General features: G+C 37.4%; 1 protein-coding gene and 1 pseudogene across 1 annotated transcript in view; one reads left to right on the top strand and one right to left on the bottom strand.

Moving 5' to 3' along the window:
- DPYD (dihydropyrimidine dehydrogenase) overlaps nt 1-27,988 on the top strand; it is an 800,443-nt gene that overhangs the window by 755,949 nt on the left and 16,506 nt on the right. The window contains exon 21 of the mRNA XM_045897134.3: nt 23,026-23,169. Within this exon, the coding sequence (XP_045753090.1) occupies nt 23,026-23,169 (144 nt within the window). The remainder of the gene's footprint in view (nt 1-23,025; nt 23,170-27,988) is intronic.
- Nucleotides 409-4,461, bottom strand: LOC123858509 (AKT-interacting protein-like; annotated as a pseudogene).

The following is a 27,988-nucleotide window of genomic DNA, read 5'->3' on the forward strand; positions in this document are numbered from 1 at the left end:
TGTCTGACTCTTGATTTTGGCTCAGGCCATGATCTCAGAATCGTGAGATCAAGCCCCACGTCGGGCTGCACAATTATTGTGTGGACAATAATCTTGAGCGTGGAGCCAGCTTAAGATTCTCTCCCTCCCTCTTCCTTCGCCCTTCCTCTCCCCCTCAAATAAATAAATAAATAAATAAATAAATAAATAAATAAATAAATAAATAAATAAATAAATTTTAAGCCTCAATGTCCCCAGTAATGTAGAGTACAGAATTCGATAACCACCCTAAAGACACGCTGACAGAGTAATGCTTTTCCTAAAGAGAGGCTTCCCGAACTGTGTGTTAGAGCTTAAGCATCCACGGACAACATGGATACCAGTCCTCGTTCACACAGTTTTACCCTTGAGGCAGTCCTTCGTCATTGGTCAGCTTTGACTAGACCCCAGCCCTGCAGGAAAGCGCACGGGACACAGGATTCGCCAGCACTCTAAGTTGCTTACTGTTTTCTCTTCTTTAATGAAAGGTTGTACTGAACCAGGCTTTACCCATGACAGGCCAGCGATATGAAATTCTATGGTGCTGTTTTTCAGACTTCTTTTTCTGAGTCAGCATCTTCTCTGGCTTCATCATGTACAGAATGATTCCATGGAGAATGGCTAATCGCATAGGGGTCTTTTATTTTAGGTTGGTCAAACAAACAAGCGATGCACACTTCAACACTGTCAACCACTTTAATTTAAAAAGCTGGACATCTTTTTCATATGGTACTGCAGCTTCTGGGCTCAGGGGGCCTGTCTATCAATCTTGTAGAAAACTTTCCTTGCATACATTCACACTTGCCAAATATGACTCTGGTTCTGCTTCCAGTTTGCAGATGCTCTCTTCACATCCAGTTCGTTTGAGGTGGGATCAACTAGCAGGTGAAAGATGGGCATATCAAACACCCAGCATGGACATTCACCATCTGGGTAGTTATTGGGGATGTAAACTTAAATACACCATCTTGATGAAGTTCGTGCTGTCTGAATATGACTCCAAACCACATTAATGCAGAGCAATAAGGTGACTCCATATAGATACCTAGTAACTTCTACTTCACAACCAAGGTAAACTCTGCAAGAAAAGTGTATTCCAGGTGGAAGGTTCATACGAAGCATGTGTGCCACGTGCTGACCGTGTTGCTGGGGCTGGAGATGTCGGCTTAGTTATGAGCAAAGCATTCTGGGGAAGAGAAGACCCTGTTTCTTTGGAGGAGCGTGTGGAGGACGAGTTATCCCATCCCCTGTTAATGTCCTCTCTTCACTATCAGGTCATTTGCATACAGAGCTTGTAGTCTTGCTCCAGAACGGTTCATAACGTGGCCTCCAAACAAAGACATTTAGTGATCTATGTCGTCAGACTCTTCTGTCTTCAGAATTCACTTTACTGCTCCCCAGCCTTGGTTCCCTCCCTGCTAAAGAGGGGCTAATGACTCTGGCCTTGAAAGACTGTCAAGAGGAGGAGGTGGGATAATGCAAATCACTCACATCAGTTTTTAAATGCTTGTGAAGTAGGTATTACCTTTGCAGGTCTTAAAAGCTTATGAAATCCCAGCTTTCATTCTCTCTCACCACCTGTTGTTTACAGATCTTCTTTTTTTTTTTTTTAAGATTATTTATTTATTTATTTATTTATTTATTTATTTATTTATTCATGAGAGACAGAGAGAGAGAGAGGCAGAGGGAGAAGCAGGCTCCCCACGGAGCGGGGAGCCTGATGCGGCACTCGATCCCAGGACCCTGGGATCATGACCTGAGCCGAAGGCAGACGCCCAACCAACTGAGCCACCCAGGCGTCCCATGTTGTTTACAGATCTTCTAACTCCCTTCCTGACAACTTATTTTTCCAATGTCAGCGTATTTGCCGCTAGCACCTCAAATCTATATATAGTCTTTGTTTCATATTTTTACAAATTGATTTCATTATTCTAGTGCAGCTTCTCCCATACTCACTGACTTCTACTTAAAAAGACTGGCCTACAGAAGACATCAGCAGCCCATCAAAAATGTTCTTCTTACTTAATCCACAAATGAACCAGTCGGAACTTAGTGTGAGGGGTCACACTTAGGTCTATAGCTCTTCTCGGCTGCTCTGTTCATTTTGTCTGAAAGTGCAGATGGTACTTGCCACCTAATATCTTCCTTGAGATGCAGTATTTTTAGGCTCAGGCATATTCAGAAAACTACAGTTGTTTGGGTAGATCAGCTTTGGAGGGGCAAAGTTTTATTCTGTGTATTTGTGTATAAATATTTTCATAGGTACATCTATCTAAATGTATATCTTCTTTGAGAAATATAAATGAAAAATAACTCACTCTCAAAAAAGCTAGCACTAGAGTGTTAATTCTTGGAAAGTCCACTTTACAGTTTAATTGTTTGAGGTACATTAATTTACCAACACTCCATATAGAATGGAAATTTAGTCGTATCTTCAGAAATAAAAATCTGTAACTTCAAATATATAGAGTGGTAAAGTGACTGAATATTTCTGATTTGATACGTACTTAACCATAGTTTAGAATAAGGCCTGAGGTCTGCTTAATGTATTTCTGTCTGTGTAGCCATTACACGTGCATTCTCCCACAGCTTAGCTTTGTTTGATAGCCACCATTGTAAATTATGATTTGAGGCTCCTATTAAAAAACAACAATAAGGGGCACCTGGGTGGCTCAATCAGTTAAGCATCTGACTCATTATTTTGGTTCATGTGGTGATCTCAGAGTCTTGAGATCCAGCTGGTCAAGAGGCTCCGTGCTTGGCACACAGAATCTGCTTGAGATTCGCTCTGCCTCTACCCCTGCCCGCGAGTGCTCTCTCTATCTCTCTCTCTAAAATAAATAAATAAAAAGTTTTTAAAAATCTTATAAAACAACAAGATAATGATTTTGGCCATAATAATAATTATAATTTTATTCTGACGAAGTTTTTGTAATACTTCCCATTAGTGTGCCTTTTAAGACAATATTTATTTTAGGGATGCCTGGGTAGCTTAGTCGGTTAAGTGTCCGATTCTTGATTTCAGCTCAAGTCATGATCTCATGGGTCCGGGGATCGAGCCCCATGTCAGGCTCCACACTCAGCGGGGAGTCTGCTTGAAAGATTCTCTCCCTCCGCGCCCCCACTCTCTCTCGCTCTCAAATAAATAATTTTTTTTAAAAGGCAATATTTGTTTTCGTAACATTTTTCTGATGATACAAGTAAATGTGCTTACTGTAGAAAATTAATAAAATACAAAAGTATAAAAAAAAAATCATCTCTAGGGACTCCTGGGTGGCTCAGTTGGTTAAGCGTCTGCCTTCCGCTCAGGTCATGATCCTGGGGTCCTGGGATTAAGCCCCATGTCAGACTCCCTGCTTGGTGGGGAGTCTGCTTCTCCCTCTCCCTCTGCATGCCCCCCTCCCACTTGTTCTTTCCCTCTCTCTCTCTTTCTCTCAAATAAATAAAATCTTTTAAAAAAAAAAGATCATCTCTAATCTCACTACTCAGAGATCCCAATTGTGTATTCAGGAATGTATATACATATAAAAACAGTAATTTATAATACTGCATATACTGCTCTAATTCTACTTTTTATTTCTCTGCCTAAAAATACATTATGTAAGAATTTTATATACTTCTTATAAAACTCCTAAGTATTATTTTCTTTTTAATGGCCATCTGGGATTTTAAGAAATTAATGCCAATTTAGCCAATCTGCTATTTTGAAATTTTTAAATAATAAAATCAATATCCATTTTGATGAAAAACCAGAGAACTTAACTGCAGCCAATTCTGGTCCTTAAGGACTTTTCTCTCAAACACGGAATGCAAGACTGTATGAAAGAAGTCAGTTCAGGGGAGGACCCCAAAGCCAGTACCCAGCCTTAATTTTGTGTGTTTACACAAAACACTGATGAAGGCAAGTAGGGAGTGAGGCTCCCCAGATTGTCATATGTGTAATAGAAGCCAGACCTTTGTATAACCAGTAATGGCTTCTTTAGCCATAACTCAAAGACATCCCATTTATACTATGGTCTTTTTTTTAATAATGAATAGATTGCATTTAAATTATAAACTTAGAAAGGGGAAGTAAAAGGATTACTGAGTGTGAGAGATGAATGAAGAAAAGCAGTAAAGCCTATGCGATCAGAAGGGTAAGTCTCCCGGTTCATCTGACATAAGAGATGGATTATAATGTCTCTGAAGTGGGGGACAGTTTACTTAGGAATTTGGCAGTAATTTGCATTTAAGGAATCCATTAGTGCCATCCTATATGCAATTCCATTATTGCATGACTAACAGGAATATATGGTATTTGCTTATGATTTTATAGATTCTAATAAAATATGACATTATCTTTTTGAATCATTCTTATTCAGGGAAAACCTACTTTTCTAGGACTTGGCTGACGTAACCCACATCAACCATTAAATGACATGATGATTCTGTATCTTTTGACATTGTCTGTGTATCTTTCTGTCTGTGGCTCATTCTGTCCTAGAAAAAGTACCTCTAAGGAGCAGGGCTTGAATTAACCCCTGGATGATGATGAACAGAAATTTTTCCTAGAAATAACTAAGTCTGCCAACTGCTCAGGTATTTAGCTCATGGAAAGACCTTCATACAAGAATTCAAGGGGTAAATCGTGCTCCTAAAAAATAGTCAGACATTATGGTTTTCTTTGAAGGAACAATGTTACTTGTGATATTTTCTCCTAGAAATCACCTTAGAAGACATAAATACAAATACATATTTTACATATTCTTCAGTTTAAAAAATTGGCATTATCTCTCTATAGAGGACATATGGGGGGAATGGAATTCAAGAAACAACAGACACCTATCTCGGAAGCATTCAGATCTAGACTCAGTCCAAATCAGAAACATCCAGTAACTACCCCTCCCTGCCTTTTTCCTTCATATACTCACATTGTTTTCTGGGATAAAGCTGGAAGTAGAACAGTGTTTATTCTCTGCTTTTGTCTGATGATAATTTTGTTGCTGTTGTTTTATCCTTCTAAAATTTGGACTTTTATTTACAAATTGGATTTTAGGAATGTTGATGTAATTTTCAAACAGCATTGCTCTTGGAATAATGAGATAGCATATTATGGCTACTGACAGTGATGAGAAAGAAACTTAGAAATGAACCAGTCAGTATTTGAGGAACATAATGCATTTCATCCATTCTAAGACATGAATTTTTTTTCAAGGTGTCTTATAATTAATTTCTCTTTAAACACTGGACTCTGAATGTTTAAAAGTTTAGTACTATTGTGAAAAATTTATTTTGCTTATAATTTCCTCTTACTATAAGCATAAAAGCAATGTATGATAACATCTTAAATGTGATGAAATACAATGTTGTGTTTTCAATTTGTAGTAGATAAAGATAAAATTATTCACTGTTTGGGGAGTACTTATATCTGGCATTCTAATGCATCAACATAGACCCTCTCCCAAACTCCACTAGACAGAGAAAAACAAATTGTCTTGGAAAGTTATTTCACACACACAAAAAAAATTCAAAATCTCATCCTCATTCTGTTCAGAAAGTCACTTTCTGAAATCCAACTAATGGGGCATTGGGCCAGAGTGGATTAATGAATTCCATAGATAATCCCTCAAAACTCCATTTATTCATTGAATTCACTTCTTGCTCTACTAAATATATTCCCAAAGCTTGATGGGTAACCAGATTAATTAATTTGCTACATATCCTTACTCTTCCTTTCTGATAGTCAACAATGAATAAAATCCAAAGTCAGAAAGAAGCAGCAACACAAAGATAATCCCTAATCTGAATAACCATTTCTGGACAACAGAAAGCCTACTTGGCTTTAAGTCTTTCTGTAAAATTCAAAATATTGGATCCAAGTATGGATGTCTTACATGTATTTGTATCTATGTGTGTGTGCATACACAGAGTAAGCCCACACATATTTAATTACATAGTTACATGTATTTAAAAGGCTTTGGCCATAATGATCTAAAACCACTATTGAGAAGGCAAGAATGCACATGTTAAAATTTCTTTCTGGGTTAATAGAGATGAGGGGAAAAGTTATTGGGGTTTGCAAATTTATTTTAAATAAGTTCTTTTAAAATACCCACTGACCTGCATTTATTGAAAGAAAAACAGTCAACTACAATTGTAATTGTTATCCTGTCAGGTATTTATTAATAGACAGGCGGCTGTCATCTTTGTTAAAATGCTCTAAGTTGACAGAATTTCATTTACATAAATGGGTGGAAAATCCTTTTCTTACTTGTCCAACAAACTGGAGACAAAGTGCCTGCCAATGTTTTAATTTCTTTTTCATGTTCTGGTTAGAGAGTGAGAAGAATGCTTTCACTCCACAGTGTCATGAATATGATAATCTATGGAAATCACGGAAAGCAGGTACTTAAGTTGAGCATATACTGTACTATGGGAATCCCTGATGAATTCAAGTCTATTCTGTTTAGAGAAGATGTTGTTGCCTGTGAAGTGACAGACTGCCAGATGTTCCTGAAGTAGCATGGTAATGGGCTCAGATCGTAGCATCTTTCCCCAACCCCCACAGATGACAGCATTTACTTTCGGCCACAGAATGGTCTTGCCTTCGTTCTTTAAGAACTCGTGTTTACATTTACTTCTCAACTATCAGATCTTCATTTTCCTAATTTTACTTATTTCAACATGTGGAGCATAAAATTATATAACTATGTGAGTAATCCTTACTTTATAGAGTGTATGCAGTCTAAATGTGAAATAAGCAATTCTCCATCATGTAAAACATGTTTAAGCCATTTATTTCCCCTATAAAACCTGGAAAAAGGGGTTTACATGAGGAAGGGGGAATATTTACTTTAACATATTAAGCACGTAGCCAAATGTGCTAAAGCATATGTAAGTTAATAATAGAAAGAAAACTGTAACATGTTGCGAGGATTTCTATAATAATATGATGTGGATGATAAGGACTAACATTTAGTAAGTGCCTACTGTTTACCAAGCTGTGGCTTCATTTTATATACTTTATATAAGTTACATAGTCCTTACTACAACCCTATGAAATGTTATTCCCATTTTATGAATGAGGCACCTGAGATCTTATAAAGGTAAAACAAAATCTGACCAGGTTAAAAACCTAGTACATGATGGAACCAAGAGTGAAAGCCAACATCAAGGACTGCACTGTTTATCCTAAATATACTGCTGACCATACACTCATTCATTTGAGAATGTATAATGAGCCCCAGGTATTGTTCAAAGTTCTAGCGGAACATCACTGAACAAAATTTATGAACATCCTATTCTGGTAGCTCATATCTTCTAGAAAGGTTGGAGATACAAAATAAATGAATAAATAATATGATGATTATCAAAAGGGAGATATACAGAGTATGATTTAGAGGACCTACTTTCAGTATAAAGGCCCTAAGACTTTTTGAGAACAGCAAAAAGTACACGAGTATGGTTGCAGTGTAGTAAATTAAGAGGAGAGTGGTAAAAAATAAAATTGAAGAGGTAAGCAGGAGCCGGATAAGCCAGCAGTCATTGCAAAGCTTTTAGATTTTATTTTAAGTACATTGGGAAATCATTGGAGAATTTTAAGCAGAGGAGTGACATGTTCTCATTTCTATTTAAGACAATTGCTCTGGCTACTATGTGGAGAATACATTATAGCGAGTCAAAAGAGAAAGTAGGCAGATCAGTGAGGAGTCTACTGACTGCAGTGTGCCTGGTGAGAGACAGTGGAGCCTTGGACTAGAGCCATCTCAATGGAGATGGTGGGAAGGGGAAAGAGTTGGGTTTTGCTGAAGGATTGGATCTAGAGGGGAAGATAAGAGGAAAAAAAAGAAATCCAGAATAGCCCTAGGTTTTTGACTTGAGCAAATGGGTCAGCAGTCATTCCATTAACTGAAAAAGGGAAGATTGGGGAAAGAATATTTGGAATGAAATAACAAGGGATCCACTTAAGATACATTAAGTTTGAGATCACTTTTCAACATCTAATTAAATGTTAATTAAGTCCCTGGATGTAAGAGTCTGGAACTCAGTATAAAGAACAGAACTGGGGCTATAAATTTGAAAGCCGTAGCTTAAATGATATTTAAAGCCATTAGATAAGATCAGATCACTTGGAAAGGATATGCTGGCAGAGGGAAAAAAGAACATCTAGGATTGAGCCTTGGATATTCCAACATATAGGTTTCAGAGAAAAAGATTTACCCAGTAAAGGAGATACAGAAGTGATGTAGGGAAAAAAGTAGGACAGTATTCTAAGAAGGAGGGAGGGGTCATCCTGTTTGGAAGCTGCTGAGAGAGAAAGTAGAATGGTCTCAAAAGTGTGACCATCTGATTTGCAAAATAAAGGTTGTCCTTGGCCCCATCACCACAGCATTTCCGTGGCTGGGAATGGAGGGCAAACTCCTGGCCCCAGTAACTGAGGAGTGAATGGGAGGTGAGGGTGGGAGGCCAGGCACTATTACTGGTGCTTAAGAGAGATTTGGAGGGGCAATAGGTAATGAGGAAGCCTAGAAGTGGCTGCAGAGACAAAGAGTTCTTTTATTTGTTTGGTGTATTTGTTTTGAGGAGGGGAAGGATTAAAGCATATTTGTGTGTTAATGGAAATAATAAGAACATGAGAGTGACTCGTGGGATGGTCAGAGAGAAAAATTAAAGAAGCAGATTCCTTCAGATGATCAGACGTATGCAAGACAGAGCCCTCGGTGGATTCTTTGAAAGCACCAGGACACTTCCCATCGTAACAGAAGAAAAGATGAAGGATGATAGTACAGATGCGGGGGATTTATAAAATTCAGAATAGAAAAATTACTTCAGTATTTTTACCCAAAAATGTGAGGCCAGATCCTCAACTGAGAAGGAAAAGGAGTGGCAGTTCAGATTTTAGGAGCAAGAAGAAGATACAAAAATGTCACTAGGTAGAGAGAGGAAGCTGAAGAACATCAGTAGTAACACAGCAAGGCTGTTGGCCCTACTGCGTGCTCACTTGTGATTAGAGTCACGAGCTTGTGGGGGGAGCAGTCATGCTCTGTAGCCGTCTTCAGTTTTCAAGTATAAATATGGAACTACTGGATGATTGGGTTAAATATGGGCGAAGATTTTGTCTGGTGGATACAAGAAAGGGTTAGGGGTTGTTGTCTGATAGGACTTGATCTTAAATGATCAGATAAATGTGTATCATCAAAAATTGTGATGCGTGTTGGGTATGTTTAAAGGATTATTTATGTTTAATCCCATTACATTACAAACTACCACAAACTTCCTGAGGATAGGGATCATCTCTGTTTTACCCCCTATTATGTCTTCTTATTAGCTCTTACTTACCCTTGGTATCTTCTCCTAAAGCACCAAAAGCCATACAGTAATTTTAGGTGACACGGCAGCCAAATAGCTCGGAAAGGACACCAGCTCTCAATATAGAGAAGATGCGCGGCTTGGAGGTGAGAGACCTAGGTTTGGGTGTGCCTTGCCATTACTGTGATGTGGCCCTGGGCTTTGTGTGCTTGCCACATTGGTGGGTCTCAGCTTTCATCAATATTATAATAATTCTGTTATGGTGGAAGTTAAATGAGATAATATACAAAAATAACTTCTAAAGCTGAAAGTACTGTCACTATGTTATTCAGTCTTAGAATTTGGTCCTAATGCCTCTCGGGACATGTGATGTTCAGCAACTGGCTGATATCTGATGAAGCTCAGAAAATTATGTATAGATTATTCTTCTCCAAGCCTAATGGCAGGTCTCTTTGACTACTGTTTTCATTTTGTGGTATTAGCCATTGCCAAACATGAGGCTCATCTTTATAATAGACTTTGGCAGTCAAGAGCAGGAGGGTCTGAAGACCAGCAGCGTGGACTACATGGCCATAGGGCCTACATGAAGCCCACAGATGTCAAGTGAATTATTGTTTCCAGAAGCTTAATGTTTAATCTAATGCAATGATTGCCTAGATTCACAATTGTCCAAAGTACATTTTCAATAAAATAATGGGTTTTTAAGAACTGTGGCCTACAGATTTTTTTTTTTTTTTTTTGCTGTTTGATTTTTTTTTTGTTCTGTTCGATTTTGTTGTTTGATATTTATGAACAGGAGAGTGAAATAGTTGGTCATTATTATTTTCTTGATAGTAAACTTTAAACAAAGAACCAGGAAAATACAAAGAAATTATTTGTGTTGTGCTCTACGCCTTTGAATCTAAATTGATTTCTTGGAACTATACCTTATAATACCTTATTACTACAAATCTGTTAGGTTGTAGTTTGTTGTTACAATTTAAAGCAAATGTTATTATTGGGGATTGGTTTATGTAATATTATAGAAGAGGCCAAAAATTACTTTGTTTGGTCATTAAGCATTAGATGAATCTCATTCTTGCCAAGCCTAATGCATAGAGAGAACCTGTCTGGACATTTTATATGAAAAGTGCTCAGACTACATCAGTTGTCAGCATTAAGCTGTGACCACATTGAGGTTAGTTGATATTTCTTGCCAGTACAGCTTTTTGTTGATGTTAATCCCTCATTCATTCATCAAATAATTAAGGCCAACTATGTACAAAGAACTGAGGGGAAGATAAGACAGGTTCAAAAGTATCCTGTCCTCAAATTGTTTATGATATACTCAGAAAAATAGGGAATGCATAAGTAATGGTAATGTAGTTCAGAAAGTAATGAGGAAGAAACAGAGGAAAATCCAAAATCTGTGGGGCAATGATTGCCTTCAGTAGTGACCCAGGTACAGAGATGAATTTTATCTTATGGATGTTTGCTAGTGTCTCCATGTCTGCATGCAAAAGCTGTTGTTTATGGAGCACTTTGCCACACATATAAAAGATTCTTTCCCATGTTAAATTCTTTCCTACTAGTATGGTAATTAATTATCTTAGAAAATTCTTTCCTTTCAACTAAAAACTTGCACTTCCTTTTATTTTCTCTCCAATATAAATCTCCTGCTTAGCATAGAAACCCTAAAAATTGACTTTCAAAATGATGATCATTTTTTCCAATGTGTCCTGAACTGTAACTCCAAATAGGGTTTTTGATTGGATCAAAATGTGATATTTTATGCCCCATGCCACACTTTCAGGTAAAAAGGCTTAAAGCAGTCATCCTGGTGTTTCTGTGTAGGGAAAATATTAAGTATCATATTGAATAAATATGGAAAAGATCAACTAATCTTTTACTCTTGCTCCAAATATAGCCTGACTCCTGAATGCGTTTTTCATATTTATAGCAGTCCCATTTTCTTCATCACCCCATTTTTCTGTTTTTCTTTGCTTCTGTCCCATTGTATGAGGTAATTTTTATTCCATTTTCCCTCATTGGTTTTTGCCCTTGACGTTCTATGCAATATTTAGCCATGGAAGCAGTAGCATTTTGAAGGTGGATTTCCAAAGCAAATTATTTCATCCAAGTTCTCCTAAGGCATTGGAAGGACTATAGCTTAGGAAGTCTTTATGTTAGGCTAATATTTTGTGACATTTTTATAATGCAGAATACTCACTTCATCTTTACATTGTAAAGATGTTAAAAAAATTGTACATAAATACAAATTACGTTCACTATAATAAAATAACACTTCGGTTCTGTACTGCTTTATAGTTTTCAAAATGTTTTTAAAGCTGTATTTTAATAATCTATTAGTGCCTTCCTATTTCAGACAGTTGTTGTGAAGAGCAAGTAGGCAGAATGGTCATTGTTATCTCCATTTTACACAGATGAAAACCGAGGCCCACATAGGGCAAGTGACTTGTCTTAGAGACCAAGTGTCTTAGTCTCTGTGCCCCAAAACCAGTAATCACTGTATATTGCACTGCTTTAGTGGAAGGTTCCATTTTCTCCCAAAAACCTGTAACTTTGCATACCAAATGCAACCACACGTGTGTCTATGTTTTATTCTTACTGACTTGGCAATTTCATGTCTGGTATCATTTATATCCACTTCTAATATGCATGTGGTTGATTTTGTATGAACGTATCTCAGGTGAGTTGTAACTAAACCAAACTGTGTGAAGATAATTACAGTGCAGTGTTGGTTGTGAATGAATTCCTCAATTTATACAGATTATATTCACCTTCATTTAAAAAACTATTTTATTTATCTTAATTATTTATACAGATTTTATTATTTCTTAATTAGAAAATAGAGAAGACATCTTTGGTTGTACCTTCCACCAGTAAAGCCTAAAACAGTTTATGAACTCATCCAGCCTTGGGAGTTTGATAAACATTATCCATATTATTCATATTTACAGTTTAAAAAGACCTGGAACGTTCTGTAAATAGGAGGGAAAGACTTACAATTTGTGACTCAATCCAATATTTCATCCACAAACTGTGGATGTGATGTGGATAAGACTGTAGATGTGATGCCACCTGGTCATAAACTCTGAGGATTTCTTTTTTTTTTTTTTAAGATTTATCTATTTATTTTAGAGAGAGAAAGCAGGGGGGAGGGGCAGAGGGAGAGAGAGAGAGAGAGAGAGAGAATCTCAAGCAGACTCCCCACTGAGCACAGAGTCCAACGCAGGCCTCGATCCCATGACCCCAAGATCATGACCTGAGCTGAAATCGAGAGTTGGACACCTAACTGACTGAGCCACCCAGGTGCCCCGTAAACCTGAGGATTTCTAACTGTGAATTTGAAAACAAAACAAAAGATATTACTGGAAAGAACCTTATAAATTATCTGGTCTGACCCCCTCATTTTACAGATGATAAAACTGAGACCCAGAGGAGTCACTAGCTCCCATAGGTCACAAAAAGAGCTGATACCAAGGCTAAGAACAGAACACCATCTTCCAACTCTCAAGTGCTATTTCCAATATTACCTCCCCCGGAAAGATGCCTCCCATGGGGGCATTGCTTCTTGAGAATGAAGTATATTAAATTCACATTTGGCTGCTAATCATTTTCTCAACAGCTCTATGGTATTTCATTAACTGCTGCATGTAACACTCTAGCCTTTCACCTGTATTAACTTGAGCTCATTAAACTTGAGGCCAGTAATAAACAGGGACTGAACTAACACAGATATTTTGCATGGTATGTGTTCAGCATTTTTTTAAATGGTGTCTACCGTATGAAACGTTTTTCCCTTCATGGCTTATGGAATGAGTAAAAACAGGAAGCATAGATTTCAAGGAATGGGTTATATGTGTAGTATGCCTCTTTATATCAATCAAAAATTGATTGATAAAAATTGATAAAGAGGTCTGGCATCTGGCGTTCTGGGATCTGAATCCTGGCTCTGCCATTTATGAATGGCGAGAATTGGAATAAGTTGCTTAGCCTTTCTGAAACTGTGTTCTCATCTGTAAAAGGGAACGAGGACGATACCCAGTTCACAGGGTTGCAGTAAAGAACGGATAATGTACTCGCGTGCTTTGCAGAGGGCCGGTGTATAGCAATGCTCAGTTAATGTGCTGATTTTGATGAAGATGGTGCTGACAATGCAGTTCCTTCCCTCGTCAAACTTACAGTCACTTCCCACTACGGCTGTTGTTGAGGAGGCTGATGTTCCCCATGTCCTCTCCCCACCTCATCATTACTACAAAATACAAGCAAGGGTCCTCCAGAGTGCCAGGAAAGAAAAACTAATCCCAGCTTCCCCACCAACATGATTTCATGTTCATTTTGACTGAGAAGTAACTCTTTCGCAGCTTAGAGCCTATGCGGCCATCAGTTAAACACAAGCTCTTGTGTGATTTTGATAGTGTTTGAGATTCTGACTGAGCAAGTGATGGTGAGAGAGGAGGGATCATTTGCAGCAAGATGAGCGGCAGAGAGGTAGAGAGAGAGGTCTGTCAGAGAAGGGTTCTGTGTCAGAAAGAATGAAAGCTGGATGGTTTCAGGCAGAAGTCACTGTGAGAGTAGGGGTGAAGCACCGGGCAGTGTGGGAGTGAAGATCAGTGGTGGACTCTTGGGGTCGGGGTGTGTAGCCAATATTTGTTCTCTGTTTTCCAGAGTACCATAGACTCTTAACACACACACACACACAAATCTTATAGGTCATCTATTTAACTTTTCTGTTTCTACCAAAATCCCATCTCCAACATTCTGGATCATTATCTTCTTTCTGCCACAAACAACCTCCCTCCCGCAACCTACCCCTCTTTCCACCATCGTAGGGATCTGGTCACATGTTTTCAAATAGCTGGTGTTTCCCTACACCCTAAAGAACAAATATCCAAGCTGCTTTGCCCAGAACTCAGAGCCCTCCATAGATTCCCCAGCTTTATCTCCTGCTATACCCCAGTCACATACTATATTTTTGCTCTGTAAGAATGAGTTCATCCTGTGTTGTTTTTTTTTTAATTTTTCATTCCTTAACTCATCCATTCCTTTATCTCTCTCATCTCTTTCCAGCACCACATACTATTTCTCCCTTTTATAATCTTTCACCACAGTTTAAATTCCTGCTTCACTAGGAAGTCTTCCTTAATCTTTTAGTTGGAATTAAGTGCTCATTTGGATCAGGGTTACATCAAACTGTTTGTGCATTTCTTCCTCTACTTATCCTATTCTCCCTGAAAACTGCCTATGGAACCCAGATGTCCGCTGAAATCACCCAGTCCCGCCCTTCTGGAAATTGCTACAAAATCCCTGGAGATTATGTTCCGTAGGTCACTTCCGGCTATAAATTCTCCCTCTCACTGAATTCTGCATCTCCCTCAATCTTACTTCTTGTTGGTTCCTATTCTTTGAGCTACATGCCAACCCAACCATGAAACTCAAGCCTATTTTGCTGATTTTCCTCCAAATTTCTCTCTAAGGCATATAAGTATGTAGGACACTTATTTAAGTGTTAAGGGTCAGAGAGGAGGATTTAGACGGTAGCAACACAAACAGCTTGAAATCGAATATGAGCTCTTCCTCTTTATTAAAGTCCTCCAGCCCTCATGCCACCAGGCTCTGCTCCCTTTCTGTCCCTTCCCTCTCCCTTCTCTTTTTGCTTTTTCTTTTTCCCTCTCCTCTCTCTTCTCCCCCTGTTTCAGAATTCTGCCTTCCTACTATGCGGTGGTTTGGCCATCTCATTGTTTTTGTTTTTCCCAAATCATGCCACAGGACTTCACCTCCCAAACTCCAAGCTAAAGGCATTATTTTTTTTTATTTTGGGGTTTTTATTTTTAATGTGGGAATTTATTTTTTTATTATTTTTATTTATTTATTTTTATTTAAATTCAGTTAGCCACCTTAGTATATCGTTAGTTTCAGATGTAGTGTTCAATAATTTATCAATTGCATATAGCACCCAGTGCTCATCACATCACGTGCCCTCCTTCATGCCCATCACTCAGTTACCCCATCCCCTCACCCACCACCGCTCCAGGAACCCCCAGATTGTTTCCTAGAGTTAAGAGTCTCTCATTGTTTGTCTCCCTCACTGATGATTTCCCATTCTGTTTTCCCTCCCTTCCCCTATGGTCCTCTGCACTGTTTCTTATATTCCGCATATGAGTGAAACCATGTCTTTCTCTAATTGACTTATTTTGCTCAGCACAATACCCTCCACTCCCATCCACGTCGATGTAAATGGTAAGTATTCATCCTTTCTGATGGTTGAGTAATATTCTGTTGTATGACTATACCACATCTTTATCCATTCATCTGTCGATGGACAGCTGGGCTCTTTCCACAGTTTGGCCTTTGTGGACATTGCTGCTATAAACACTGGGGTGCCGGTGCCCCTTCTTTTCACTACATCTGTGTCTTTGGGGTAGATACCCAGGAGTGCAATTACTGGGTCATAGGGTAGCTCTATTTTTAACTTACTGAGGAACCTCCATACTGTTTTCCAGAGTAGCCACACCAGTTTGCATTCCCACCAACAGTGTAGGAGGGTTCCCCTTTCTCCTCATCCTTACCAACATTTGTTGTTTTCTGTCTTGTTAATTTTAGCCATTCTGACTGGTGTGAGGTGGTACCTCATAAGTTTGTTTCTTTAGAGGAACCTGATAGGCATCATTTAAATAATATTTCAGTATAAAATAATAATTTTCAGGGTGCCTGGGTGGCTCAGTTGGTTAATCATCTGCCTTCGGCTCAGGTCACGATCCCAGGTCCTGGGATCGAGCCCTGTATCAGGCTCCCTGCTCAGCGGAGAGCCTGCTTCTCTCTCCCTCTGCTGCTTCCCTTGCTTGTGTGCTCACTCTCTCTCTTCTCTGTCAAATATATAAATAAAATCTTTAAAAAAATAATAAATTTCTCACTTAGTTTCAAAGAATATGAGTCAGTCTTCCTCCCAAGGCTATAAACTGCTTTTAAAAAGAACCACCCCCAGCACCTACATGATGCTTGGCCAAAAGCAGGTCTTCCCTCCGTCATCCTCTGTTAGCATTCCACTAATGTTAAATTTTCTTCTCTTGATTAACATTCTTCCTAGCATACCTTCTGATGTGGTCCCCTTCACAGAGGAAACTGCTCGCTCTCCTGTATCTTATTAAACAGAGAGCACCGGGTTAGCAGTCTGCTGGCTTCCAGCACCTCTTCCAAAGTGGGCCCCTTCTTCCTCTGGTGTTTCTTCCACCGGGAGGATTTTCTTCCCCTTTGCTGACCCTCACACCTCCATTTTCACCATTTGCCGACCTATCCTTCAGAACTTAGCTGAGATGTCACCTCTTCTAGGAGAGCTCTGACCCCTCATCCTGGGTTAGGTATACATTGTCATTGCATATCTAGCATTCTGTGTCACTTCTTCTGCAGACCTTGTCTCAAGGGACTGCAGTTGTGATTAACTATAGGTTCTTTAGGTCACAGATTGTCTTTTATAAATACATCTCAAGTGTCTGGCACTTTGTAAATGTTTTTGAGTTTATGAATCACAGCTGTTGTATAAGTACGGTATTTTTACTTCATATGATTTTAATGTTAAATGGACCTATTTGTGTAAATTAATTTCTTTCCGAAAGTAATGTTTCAGGTTATCTGACATTTCAAAAAACCAGCTGGATTTTTTAAATACATTCAGGATATTCATTCATTCATTTGTTAAGTTTCCAAAACATCTTGTGTACCTATTGTGTGTGCTGGATCAAAAAGTAACTCTCTCGGACCTCAAGCGGGGACAACGGAGCATAGGCCACTAGCGATAAGGCAGTGCGGCAGGTGCAGGAGTTAAAGTATGCCCACGGTGCTCTGGAGCACTGTGAGGAGCCCCTAACACTGTGGGGAGGGGAGCCAGTTAAGAAGATTACTTAGATGCTATGAAAACCAAGCTGAGACTACAATGCCAAATGGGCATGTACCAGATGGAAAAGACTGGCAGGGGCTTACCTAGCAGAGGGGATGTAGGAGCCAACATGGAAATACAGAGCATGGTACACAATGCAATATCAGCAGTTAAGGCTTATGGGAATAAATTGGCAGGCATGCACTTTACAAATAGTATTCCATTTATTGCTTATATCAACATCGTGTGTTAGATACTGTCATTCTCATTTCATTGATAAGGAAAATTAGTAGCAGAATGGTTAAGTAATTGGCTCATAGTCACACAGCTAATGAGTGTAAAACTGTGATTTTAATGCAAATTTGACTTCTAAATCAGTACCCTAACCACTATGCAAATGTTGGCTTTCTCCTTTCACTGAGAAGCATGAACTGTCATTGCTTTTTGACTGATTCAGACATCAGATAGTTTATCAAAAGTTGTGCTCTTCAATTTATCAGATTAAACTAATAGTTATATTTCATTAATTTCAGAAATTTTGCATGTCCAACTCCAGTGTCCCCATTTACACCATTGGGCACCATGTAGTATATATGTAGATGGCCCTTTTCTCTTTGTCTTTTATTGTTTTCCACTGTCCGAATTTGATAATATCATGAAAAATTGCTTACTGTTATGTCAGAGATTAAGCATTACATGCCAATTACTCATGGGAAAAATCTGAGTTTCTGAATCCAAGCCATGCTAAAACGGATTTTGGAATGAAAATCAGGATCAAATGTAAGCAGTTGATTACCCTTATAATTGAGAGAAGGGAAGAAGAACAGTAACTGAATTTAGACAGAACAGAACCGAGATATCTCACCTCTGTTTCCATGCTTACATCATGCTGAGCACACAGTGGTTGAAATTAAGGTATGTTAGAAACACATTCAGAGAACCCATGTTCCCAGCCATTGCACTCCAAATTGTATATTTTAAGTATCTAAAAAGTAGTCCATTGCCTTCCTGAGTTTTTTTTAAAGAGTAACTCTTTGAAGTTTTATTTTCTTCATTTTTTTCTCTCCAATTAATAGTCATTTGATTGATATCGAACAGTTTTCCAAGAAGTTTGGTTTATCATTCCTTTAGATAACTGCAATCACCAGAAATACTTAATATATAATTCAACCTGACAGCACCCTTAATGTATGGCAAGGGATACTTACAGAATTTATAACAATGATAAATGTACACATGTCATATGGAAATTATTTAACCTTTAATGTAGTACAGGACAGTTCCTGATCCAGAGCTAGGATTTGCTATTGTATTTGTTGAATAAATGGCAAAATAGAAATAGTGTAACTAAGTCATATATGGGCATTTTTTTGTAAAAAAAAAAAAGGCAATTCTTAGATAGTTGTGAAACATATATCCCATATATCTAACTTATTTCTTTGTTAATGTATACATTTACACATACACCAGTGCACACACAAATATATATATTATACACCCACATGCACACACAATTATATATATATATGTGTATATATATATATTTGGATTTCAGGTTTATATTGAGTGTGATAAAAAATATATTGTACTTAGTGTATTTGTGTGTTTGTATATATATATGTGTGTGTGTATGTATACATATATATGCATATTGCACTCAGTATAAACCTGAAATCCTTCTTTTAACTTATTACCGTTTGACTATCAAGTAATTACTTTTCTTGCTGTTATTGTTTCCAATCAGATAAGACAGTATGATTAGGAAGATAGAGTTGATCCATTATAGCACTATACACCATTGCTATTAGCCAACTTGCTGCCATTCTCATAAAAATTATGCAATTGAAACTGGAAGATACCAGTACCTGCTTCTATTAGAAACAAGAACCCTTTTCTACTTCATAATATGCTCAATTACCTTTAGATTGATCCATGAATAAATTATAATCCAAATAGACTGCTTTACCTTAAAGCTTTGCTGGCTTAAGATATCATTGTTGATTCATTATGTTGTCACTTTTCTATCGGCAATGTAATGCTTTTTATATCTGGATAGAGACAGTTTTAGTGGGAGATACCGTTATCTTTAAATGAGTAGGATTTAGCTTTTCTGGTGAGAACAAATTCATCAATGATGAATCCCTGGAGAAAGTATTGAAACAAAAATCATACCATTTCTGAGCTTTGTTCAGTTCATCAGTTACAAAGCAGCTTTTGATAGTCCTAAGGAACTTTTTTCTTTGTTTAAGGAATATAGCATGACGCTCAAAACCTCTCACTTTGAGTTACTGCAGGCTACAACTTTTTCTAAGAAAATAATGAATGAAGAGGAAAAGCTCCTGCTGCTGGCTCTGTCAGGCTCTGCTGCTTCTCCTCCTGCAATAGGAAATCAATTAACTATATGTTCAGGCAGAGACTTGAACTAAATGCTTTATTAATCATCACTGATTGCACACATACACACTGGCCAACTATGCATTCATCTTCATTCTTTCTCCATTTTATTTTGCTTTTTGTTTGTTTCTTTCACTGTTTTTTTGGCAAGATCAGAACACAAACGTGTGCCCAAATGTAGTGTGTGTAAAGGTGGTAGTCTGGTGTAGGAGAGAATTGATCTTTGTATTTTCGGAAAACTTAACTTTTAAATATTCAGTACTCAGGTATGGTAGAGGCATCTTAATACGTAACAAGGTAATTCTTTAAGAGATTTTATTTATTTTAGAGAGAGACAGAGCATGAGCATGAGCAGGGGGAGGAGCAGAGGGAGAGGGAGAGAGAATCTCAAGCAAACTCTGTCCTGAGTGCGGAGCCAGATTCATGGGGCTCGATCTCCTGATCCTGAGATCATGACCTGAGCCGAATTCAAGACTTGGTCACTTAACCAACTGAGCCCCCCCAGGCTCCTCTGTAACAAAGTAATTTTTTAAAAAGCACTAAACTTTCTTATGCTAATTTGCGGAAAGCAAAATCTATGGCAGCCTTGATGTTTTGAAAGTTGGCCCTCCAGCTGGCCTCTGGGACCTCCATATAGCAGGGAGAAACTACACACTAATGAACCTATTTGATTTGGGGATGAATGGTGGAAGGTTGAGGGGACAGTTACTGGTATCGTGTGTGGGTGTGCTTTCGATTTAAAGAAAAAGTTGGCAACAGTTTTCCTTCTTTTCCATTGATTCTTTTAACTAACACACAAAGAAAATCCTATAGGAATCTTTATGTTAAATTGAGAACTTCTCCTTAGGACTAATTAGAAAAGATTAGCACATTATAATCATAACCCTGTTAGCCATAGAAAGGCAATATAATTTAAATATGGCATATGTGGTCAACCACTGCAAAAAAAAAAAAATCAGAAAATATCAGGCTGGTAGATGTTTACTCAGGCTGTGTTCTGTTCAGCACCAAAGGATTTTCAAATATTATTATTATTGTTATTATTATTATTATTATTACCATCACTGGAATAATTTGAAAGTATCATAATTTAAACTTAACTACTTTATTTCTCTCCCTTTGGATAAAGAATATTCTAAATGGAGGGCGCCTGGGTGGCTCAGTCGGTTAAGCGACTGCCTTCGGCTCAGGTCATGATCCTGGAGTCTCGGGATCGAGCCCCGCATCGGGCTCCCTGCTCCGCGGGAAGCCTGCTTCTCCCTCTCCCCCTCCCCTTGCTTGTGTTCCCTCTCTCGCTGTGTCAAATAAATAAATAAAATCTTTAAAAAAAAAAAAAAAAGAATATTCTAAATGGGGAAAAAAATCTCCTCTGGTTTATGTTTAAAGGAAGATAGGTCAAAAAGTTCCAGGAATGATTTCTTTTGAATAACATTTACAGAACTCTTAGATGGAATTAGAGGGTGTTGAGTAGGTAAGATTCAGGGAATTGGGATGATGGTTCAGAGTTTATTGAGCTTGCCACCATGAAGGATCTGCTAGAACCAGAGGTCACTTGTTTCAACATTTAACCATTTTTGATAATCTTCAAGAATTTAAGATTAGGATTTACGTGCCCTTGATATAGAAGCAAAGTGTGGAGAAAGTGATACTCTGACAAGAATTATGTCATGTGGGCATGAGTTTACCACCTTATGAGGTGTTATCAGAACCCCGGGGGCATTTCCTTGGCATTACATATAATCCCTAACACCTCATCTGCCCCAGGAAAAAGTCATTTCATAAGAGGACATTTCAAACAAGCATTATCTTTTCTACATTAAAAGGGCTTACCTATCTGATAAATGTTGAGGATTTGTTTTATACTCATTGATTTGATACTTTCTAACAAGACAGCATCATGTATTTTATGGTAAAATAGATACAATATATTCTGTCCCTTCATCATATTATTTCATATTACTGAAATCATTATGTATTGTAATTTAGGAAAGCATTGAGGTATAGAGATGAAGTACATAGTTATAGTTTAATTATATATAAATAATTTGGCTTCCATTTGCTCGACTTGTGGACATAACTATAGTAAATTGAGAATGGAAGTAACAATCTTAGATTTCCACATAAATATGTTCTGCTAATATAAACTTTCAATGCCAGTTTGGCTGATTTGGAGCATGGGTGAAGTTTCGTTTATCTACCCTACTAATATCTCTAAAGGACTAGGGAACTCATTTTCCTGGGGCATTATGCAGCATGGCAGGTGGAGGCCAGTGTTTTGAAACAAGTGTGATTTTTCACCAAAGTATTTGCTAGGTCAGAGATCAGGATGACCTTGGAGTGCTGTGGTTTCCCAAGCTTCTATCAGCTAGATAAATGGGCTTTATTTTGTAGGAGAGAGAGAGAGACAGACAGAGGGGGAGAGAGAGAGAGTGAGAGAGAGGAGAAAGGGTGTTTTTGCAGTCTGAGAAAAGAGACCTAGCAATTCCAGGTTATAGGCAGACACGGAACATTTGGAATTCAGTGGTGTCTATCACCGGCGTTATGTGTCAGTAAAAGTGAAGATCAAAGGTTCTAGAAGAGGGGAAAGACAAAAGTGAAGAGGAAATAATTGTGGGATAATGAATAGTATGAGGGCATATTCGTGTTAACTTGAAACCACTTAACATTTTTCCATGACACTCAGGTATCTTTCTAAATGAACTTTGTAAAGTACAGTTGAATAACCTTGAGATTTAAAGCTCCATGATGTGATTTTGAATACTGATGGAGTTTGTTTAAGCACTGTGCTATTTCCTCTGCTTTTCATTTCTATTTTTGCCTCCTTCATGCAAAATAAAATTTATTTTCTGTACGGAGAAATCAATATTTTTACCATTTTGTTTTTCAGCTATTCCAGTAAATCGCAATCAACATTAGTTACAGTCTTTAAAGAGATGTAGTAAGAATTTGAACACAATAAAATAGAGATACAGATTAGAACTTTGGCAAAGTACCTTTGCTATTGACAAAAGCATTTGTCAAGGACTTTGGCTGTGTCTATATTGTGCTGAAAACCTGATGAAGAGGAAAAAAAGCATCAATAGGTTTTACCTTCTGTCTATACGAACCAAACAAATGGTCTAACTAATAGCTATTGTTTTAAGTGAATGGATTTGGTTTACCATTGTGAACTTTAGTCCATTTAGAAATGTATTTAATTAACATTTGTATATATAATACATATATACTTGGTAAAGGTATTGCACTCTTGAGTTCTTTTTCGTAATTGGTGGAATCTGATACCTAGAAGACAAGTGATTCTCAAATAAGTGAAAAAGACCTCGTTACAGTATATAAGAAACAATTTCAAAACACACATTTGTTTGTTGATAATACTTAGGTATTAATATCCCCACATTTTTCTCTTCTGTGAGCTAACACGCTTTCTTATTTGTGCATTTTCCTTTTAGAAACTGCCAAGTTTTGGACCTTATCTTGAGCAGCGCAAGGAAATCATAGCAGAGAACAAGATTAGACAGAAAGAACAAAATTCAGTTTTGCCACCACTTGAGAGAAAGCATTTTATCCCCAAAAAGCCTATACCTACCATCAAGGTAAAAATTAAGTTGTATATATACTATTTTACTGTGTAAATATACAATATAGCTCAACATAGCTTATGTGTTTACTGTTTAAGTATATCATTTATTTTGTTTAAAAATACAATGAAAGTTTAAAAAAATCTGTCTGCAGTGATAGGATAGCCTCTTTTATTTGCCTCTTTTATTTATTTTATACTTTTTAGAATACTGTCAAGTATATGTTTCATGGAAATTTCTGATGTATTAAATGGGCCAGGAAATATTAAGGTGAATTCTTTGTCTTCTCATAGTCATTTTGAAATTATCTTCATCTACAGTTAAATCCAAGAGATATATTAGTCATACAATACAACTAAATGATTAATATGCAACATAGTATCAATTTGAACAAACTTTGCCTGGTTCAGTCTCTGGAAAGCCTGTATGAATTGGGGAGTCAAGAGACTATTTTCTGGGTAATAGCAAGAATTACCATGAAGATGGAACGGTGGGTGTGTTATATTTCTTGATTTTTTTTCTTGAATTTTTTATTTTGAGAGAGAGGCAGATTCACATACAGTTGTAAGAAATAATACAGAAAGGTCTTGTGTACCGTTCACTCAGTTTCCCCAATGTAAAATGTTGCAGATATCACAACCAGGATAATGACACAGATACAATCTAGTGATATTATTCAGATTTTCACTGTCCATATGTGTGCATACATGTGTGTTTACTTCTGTGCAATCCCACCACACATGTAGGTTCCTCTTTCCACTACCACAGTCGAGATCCAAGACTTCTATCACTACAAAGACCCCTCTGGTTGCCCTGTTGTAACTGCATCTACCTCCTTCCTGCCCCCCTTCCCCAAGATGGAATTGTCTTAATGAGAGAAAAGGGAGGTGTTATAGGAGTTATAGGACTCCATTCTCTCTGCAATCACCATCACTGAATGTGGTTTCAGTTACTGGAACTTATTCTTCCCTATTTAATGACAATCTACTCCTGAATTTCCATTTTCTGTTTGAAGCATCAGCTGAAAAGCCTGCTCTTAGGACCTCTCAGGGGAACTTCCCAGAAATTCATCTTTAGCTGTCAACTGGGAATTAGAACCTTAAAAATTCCCTCTACCTATGAGAGAAAAAAAGATGTGTCCTATGTCAAAAACAGTGGGGTTTACACTGGCTGTTCCAAAATTTAAGTGATTCAGAGCTCTGAAAGGAAATTGAGAAGTGGCTGAACACAAATTCTATCAGTACTTCAATGCCATAATTCCAAATAAAGTGAACACTTGGGACTTCTAACAGCATAATAGGCCCAAATACTCTCTTGAGCTATTTCCTTTACATTATTTGTGGGCTACTAAAGGAATGTACTGGACACTAATGATAAAGAGAAGACCAGATCCTTCAGCTCTTCACAAGCCTCCACCCTCCCCATGTTTGCCTATGATTATTATATGATTTAAGTGAGTATTGTCCCACTCTGTGTCTCTTCTAAAGTAACTTGAATTAAATGTAAGATCTCATCTTTTCCTTATGTATAAAAAAATCAAAAGAAAGATATTATTTGTATTTGAAAGAAAAGAAGTGCAAGGTGATTATAAAAGCATTGACCTTTTTTAGTCTTCTGTTCCTTCAGGGAATATATTGATAACCTAGAAGCAAGACAAAAACAGAACAAAGAAAAAACCTACTAGAGTTGAATTCAAGCTGGTCGATCATTAACTCAAATAAAATATCAAACTCAGCAGAATTAAATAAACCTAAGAAATATGAAGTCAGGAAAGTAAACATTTTTTGAAGTATCAAGGAGGGATAAGTCTTATTAAAAATAGTGCAAGTTAGGGATGCCTAAGTGGCTCAGTCAGTTAAGCATCCAACTTTTGATTTTGGCTCAGATCATGATCTCATATTTGTGGGATCAAGCCCTGCATCAGGCTTTGCGTTCAGCAGGGAGTCTGCTTGTCCTTCTCCCTCTCTCTCAAATAAATAAATAAATAAATAAATAAATAAATAAATAAATAAATAAATAAATTCTTTAAAAATACTGTAGGCTTACATTCCTCTCCTAAGTCTCTTCTTTTAGGTTATCCAAATTAAAGTATCCCTGGTGTTACATTGCATGAGCCCCTAAACATTGTAGATACCATCTTCCCAGCATTAAAGACAATAATAGTACTAATGTACTAAAGGACTGCTATCGTAGATTTTCCCATTGTCTAGTGGATTTTCCACTCCCTTGGCTTCTCCCCAGGGTGTCATACCCATTCTGTCTGTTGTCATTTCTAGGAAGATGGTGTGCCCTGTCAAAAAACATAATGGTAGCTGATAATTGTGGGTTGAATTTTTTGTTTGATTGTTTATTTGTTTTGTTAGGGATAGCATTTTCCTTAGTTATAAATGCAACTATCTCTTTGGAAAATGAGGAATTACATTTGTTAAAACAATGACTGCTCACTTTATCTTGCTTTCTATAGGGCTTTCTATAGAGTCAGGGGAGCATGTGCTTTAGAGAAAGAAGGAAGATGCAGAGATCTGTTCCTGTCCCCAGAGAAATCCCCAGTTTCAGATGACTCCTGATTTCTAGAGCCATGACGTTGTGTGTGTGTGTGCATGTATGATTGTATTTTTAATTAGACCAGTTCTCCTCTAATAAATCCACATTTACTCCCATCCTGGTACGATTTCCCAGAGTAGGAGAGGAAGTTCATCTCCTCGAAGCACCCAGGGAAATATGTGGCAACCAGCAGCTCTAATGTGCCTCTGCTGTTCCAAGCGCTATACATGGTATATCTCATCTACTCTTCACAGTACCTGGGATAGGTACTATCTTTATATTCATTTTCCAGATGAGAAAACTGAGGAACAATGAAAATTAAACAATTTGGTCAAGTCACATAGTAATCAGTGATAGAATGGGGGATGGGAATGAAATTGAGAATTGCTGGCTTACGAGATTCAAAAGACTGACTCATAATAGGAACTACAAAAGTTTGGATCCATCCTAGAAAATGTATGGAATATACCTAGAGATAGGCCATGGAAGATGAAGACATCAACATGGAATAATGAGAACATTTAGTAAGGGAATTTTAACACATGGGTTTTGTCACAGTTGTACTACTCATTACTTGATTTGGAGCAAATATCAAACAAGGAAACTGTAAAATGAGACTACTGGGCAAAGTTAAATTCTTCTCTCCAACATTCTATAGTTTCATTTGTTTTTTTTTTTTTTTGTAATGTTAAAAGTGCAAAGATTAATATGAAAATTACACATAATCTTGTGTAACCACTATGAAAATTCAGATTTATAAAATTCTAGCCCTTTTTTATATCTAAATATAATGTATTAAAATAAACACAGAATAGTCTTACATTTGCTACATAAAAACTTCACAATAATTTATATATCACTTTTACATAGAAATAATGGTTTCATAGTATTTTATAATAAGAACTTATTATTAACTTTTTAAAAAGTGACTTATTAGAGCCCAGAGGCCACTGTGCTGCTCCTGGAGAGAAGGCAGGCAAGCAGTGCAGAGGCAGACAGTGTGGAAACAGTGATCTGAAAAACACTGGGGACACCTGCAGTAAACAGCAGGTGTAAACAGTAAACAGTAAAGAATGAAGGACTTCAGGGACTCCCTTACTGTGGAGGTAAAAGAGTTAAAAAACAATCAAATGAAAAATGCAGTAACTGAGATTCAGAACAGACTGGATGCAATGAACACAAAGATGGAAGAAGCAGAGGAATGAATAGGTGATATAGAAGATAAAATAATAAAGCTGAACAGAGGAGAGAAAGAAGAATTGTGGAACACAAGAATAAATGTAGGGAACTCAGTGACTCCATCAAATGTAATAACATTTGTATTATAGAAGTCCCAGAAAAAGAAGAGAGATAAAAGGGGGCAGAAAATTTATTTGAGGAAATAATGCCTGAAAAGTTCCCTAATCAGGGAGAGGAAACAGACATCTAGATCCAGGAGGCAGAGAGAACTCCCATCAACTACAAAAGCAGGCCAACACCAAGACATATTGTAATTAAATTTGCAAAACATAGCAATAAAGAAAAAAATCTTAAAAGAAGGAAGACAGAAGAGAAGAAGTTCCTAACTTACAAGGGAAGACACAGTTAACAGCAGATCTCTCCACAGAAACTTGGTAGGCCAGAAGAAAGTGCCATGATATATTCAACGTGCTGAATGGGAAAAATCTGCAGCTATGAATACTCTATCTAGTGAGGCTATTATTTACAATAGAAGGAGAGATAAAAAGTTTCCTAGACAAATAATAACTAAAGGAGTTCATGACCACTAAACCAGCCCTGCGAGAAATACTAAAGGTGACTCTTGGAGTGCAAAGGAGAGACCAAAGTGACAAAGACAAGAAAGGAACAGACAAAATTTCCAGAACCAATGACAAAACAAGTAATAAAATGGCACTAAATACTTATCTATCATTAGTTACTGTAAATGAACTAAATACTCTAATCAAAAGACACAGGTTGTCAGGACAGATCAAAAACAAACAAACAAGACCCATCTAAATGCTGCCTACAAGAGACTCATTTTAGACCTAAAGACACCTGCAGACTGAAAGTGAGGAGATGGAGAAATATTTATCATGTAAATGTCATGTCAAAAGAAAGAGTAGCCATACTTACATCAAACTAGATTTTAAGCCAAAGATTGTAACAAGAGATGAAGAAGGGCACTATATCATAATAAAAGGGTCTATCCAACAAGAAGATCCAACAGTTATAAATATGTATGCCCCCAACATGGAAGCACCCAAATATATAAAACAATTATTTACAAACATAAAGAAGCTCATTGATA

Source organism: Mirounga angustirostris, unplaced genomic scaffold (genome assembly GCF_029215605.1).
Source record: "Mirounga angustirostris isolate CCGP_5_RB_7025 unplaced genomic scaffold, mMirAng1.0.hap1 SCAF_4, whole genome shotgun sequence".
Classification (NCBI taxonomy): Eukaryota; Metazoa; Chordata; class Mammalia; order Carnivora; family Phocidae; genus Mirounga; species Mirounga angustirostris.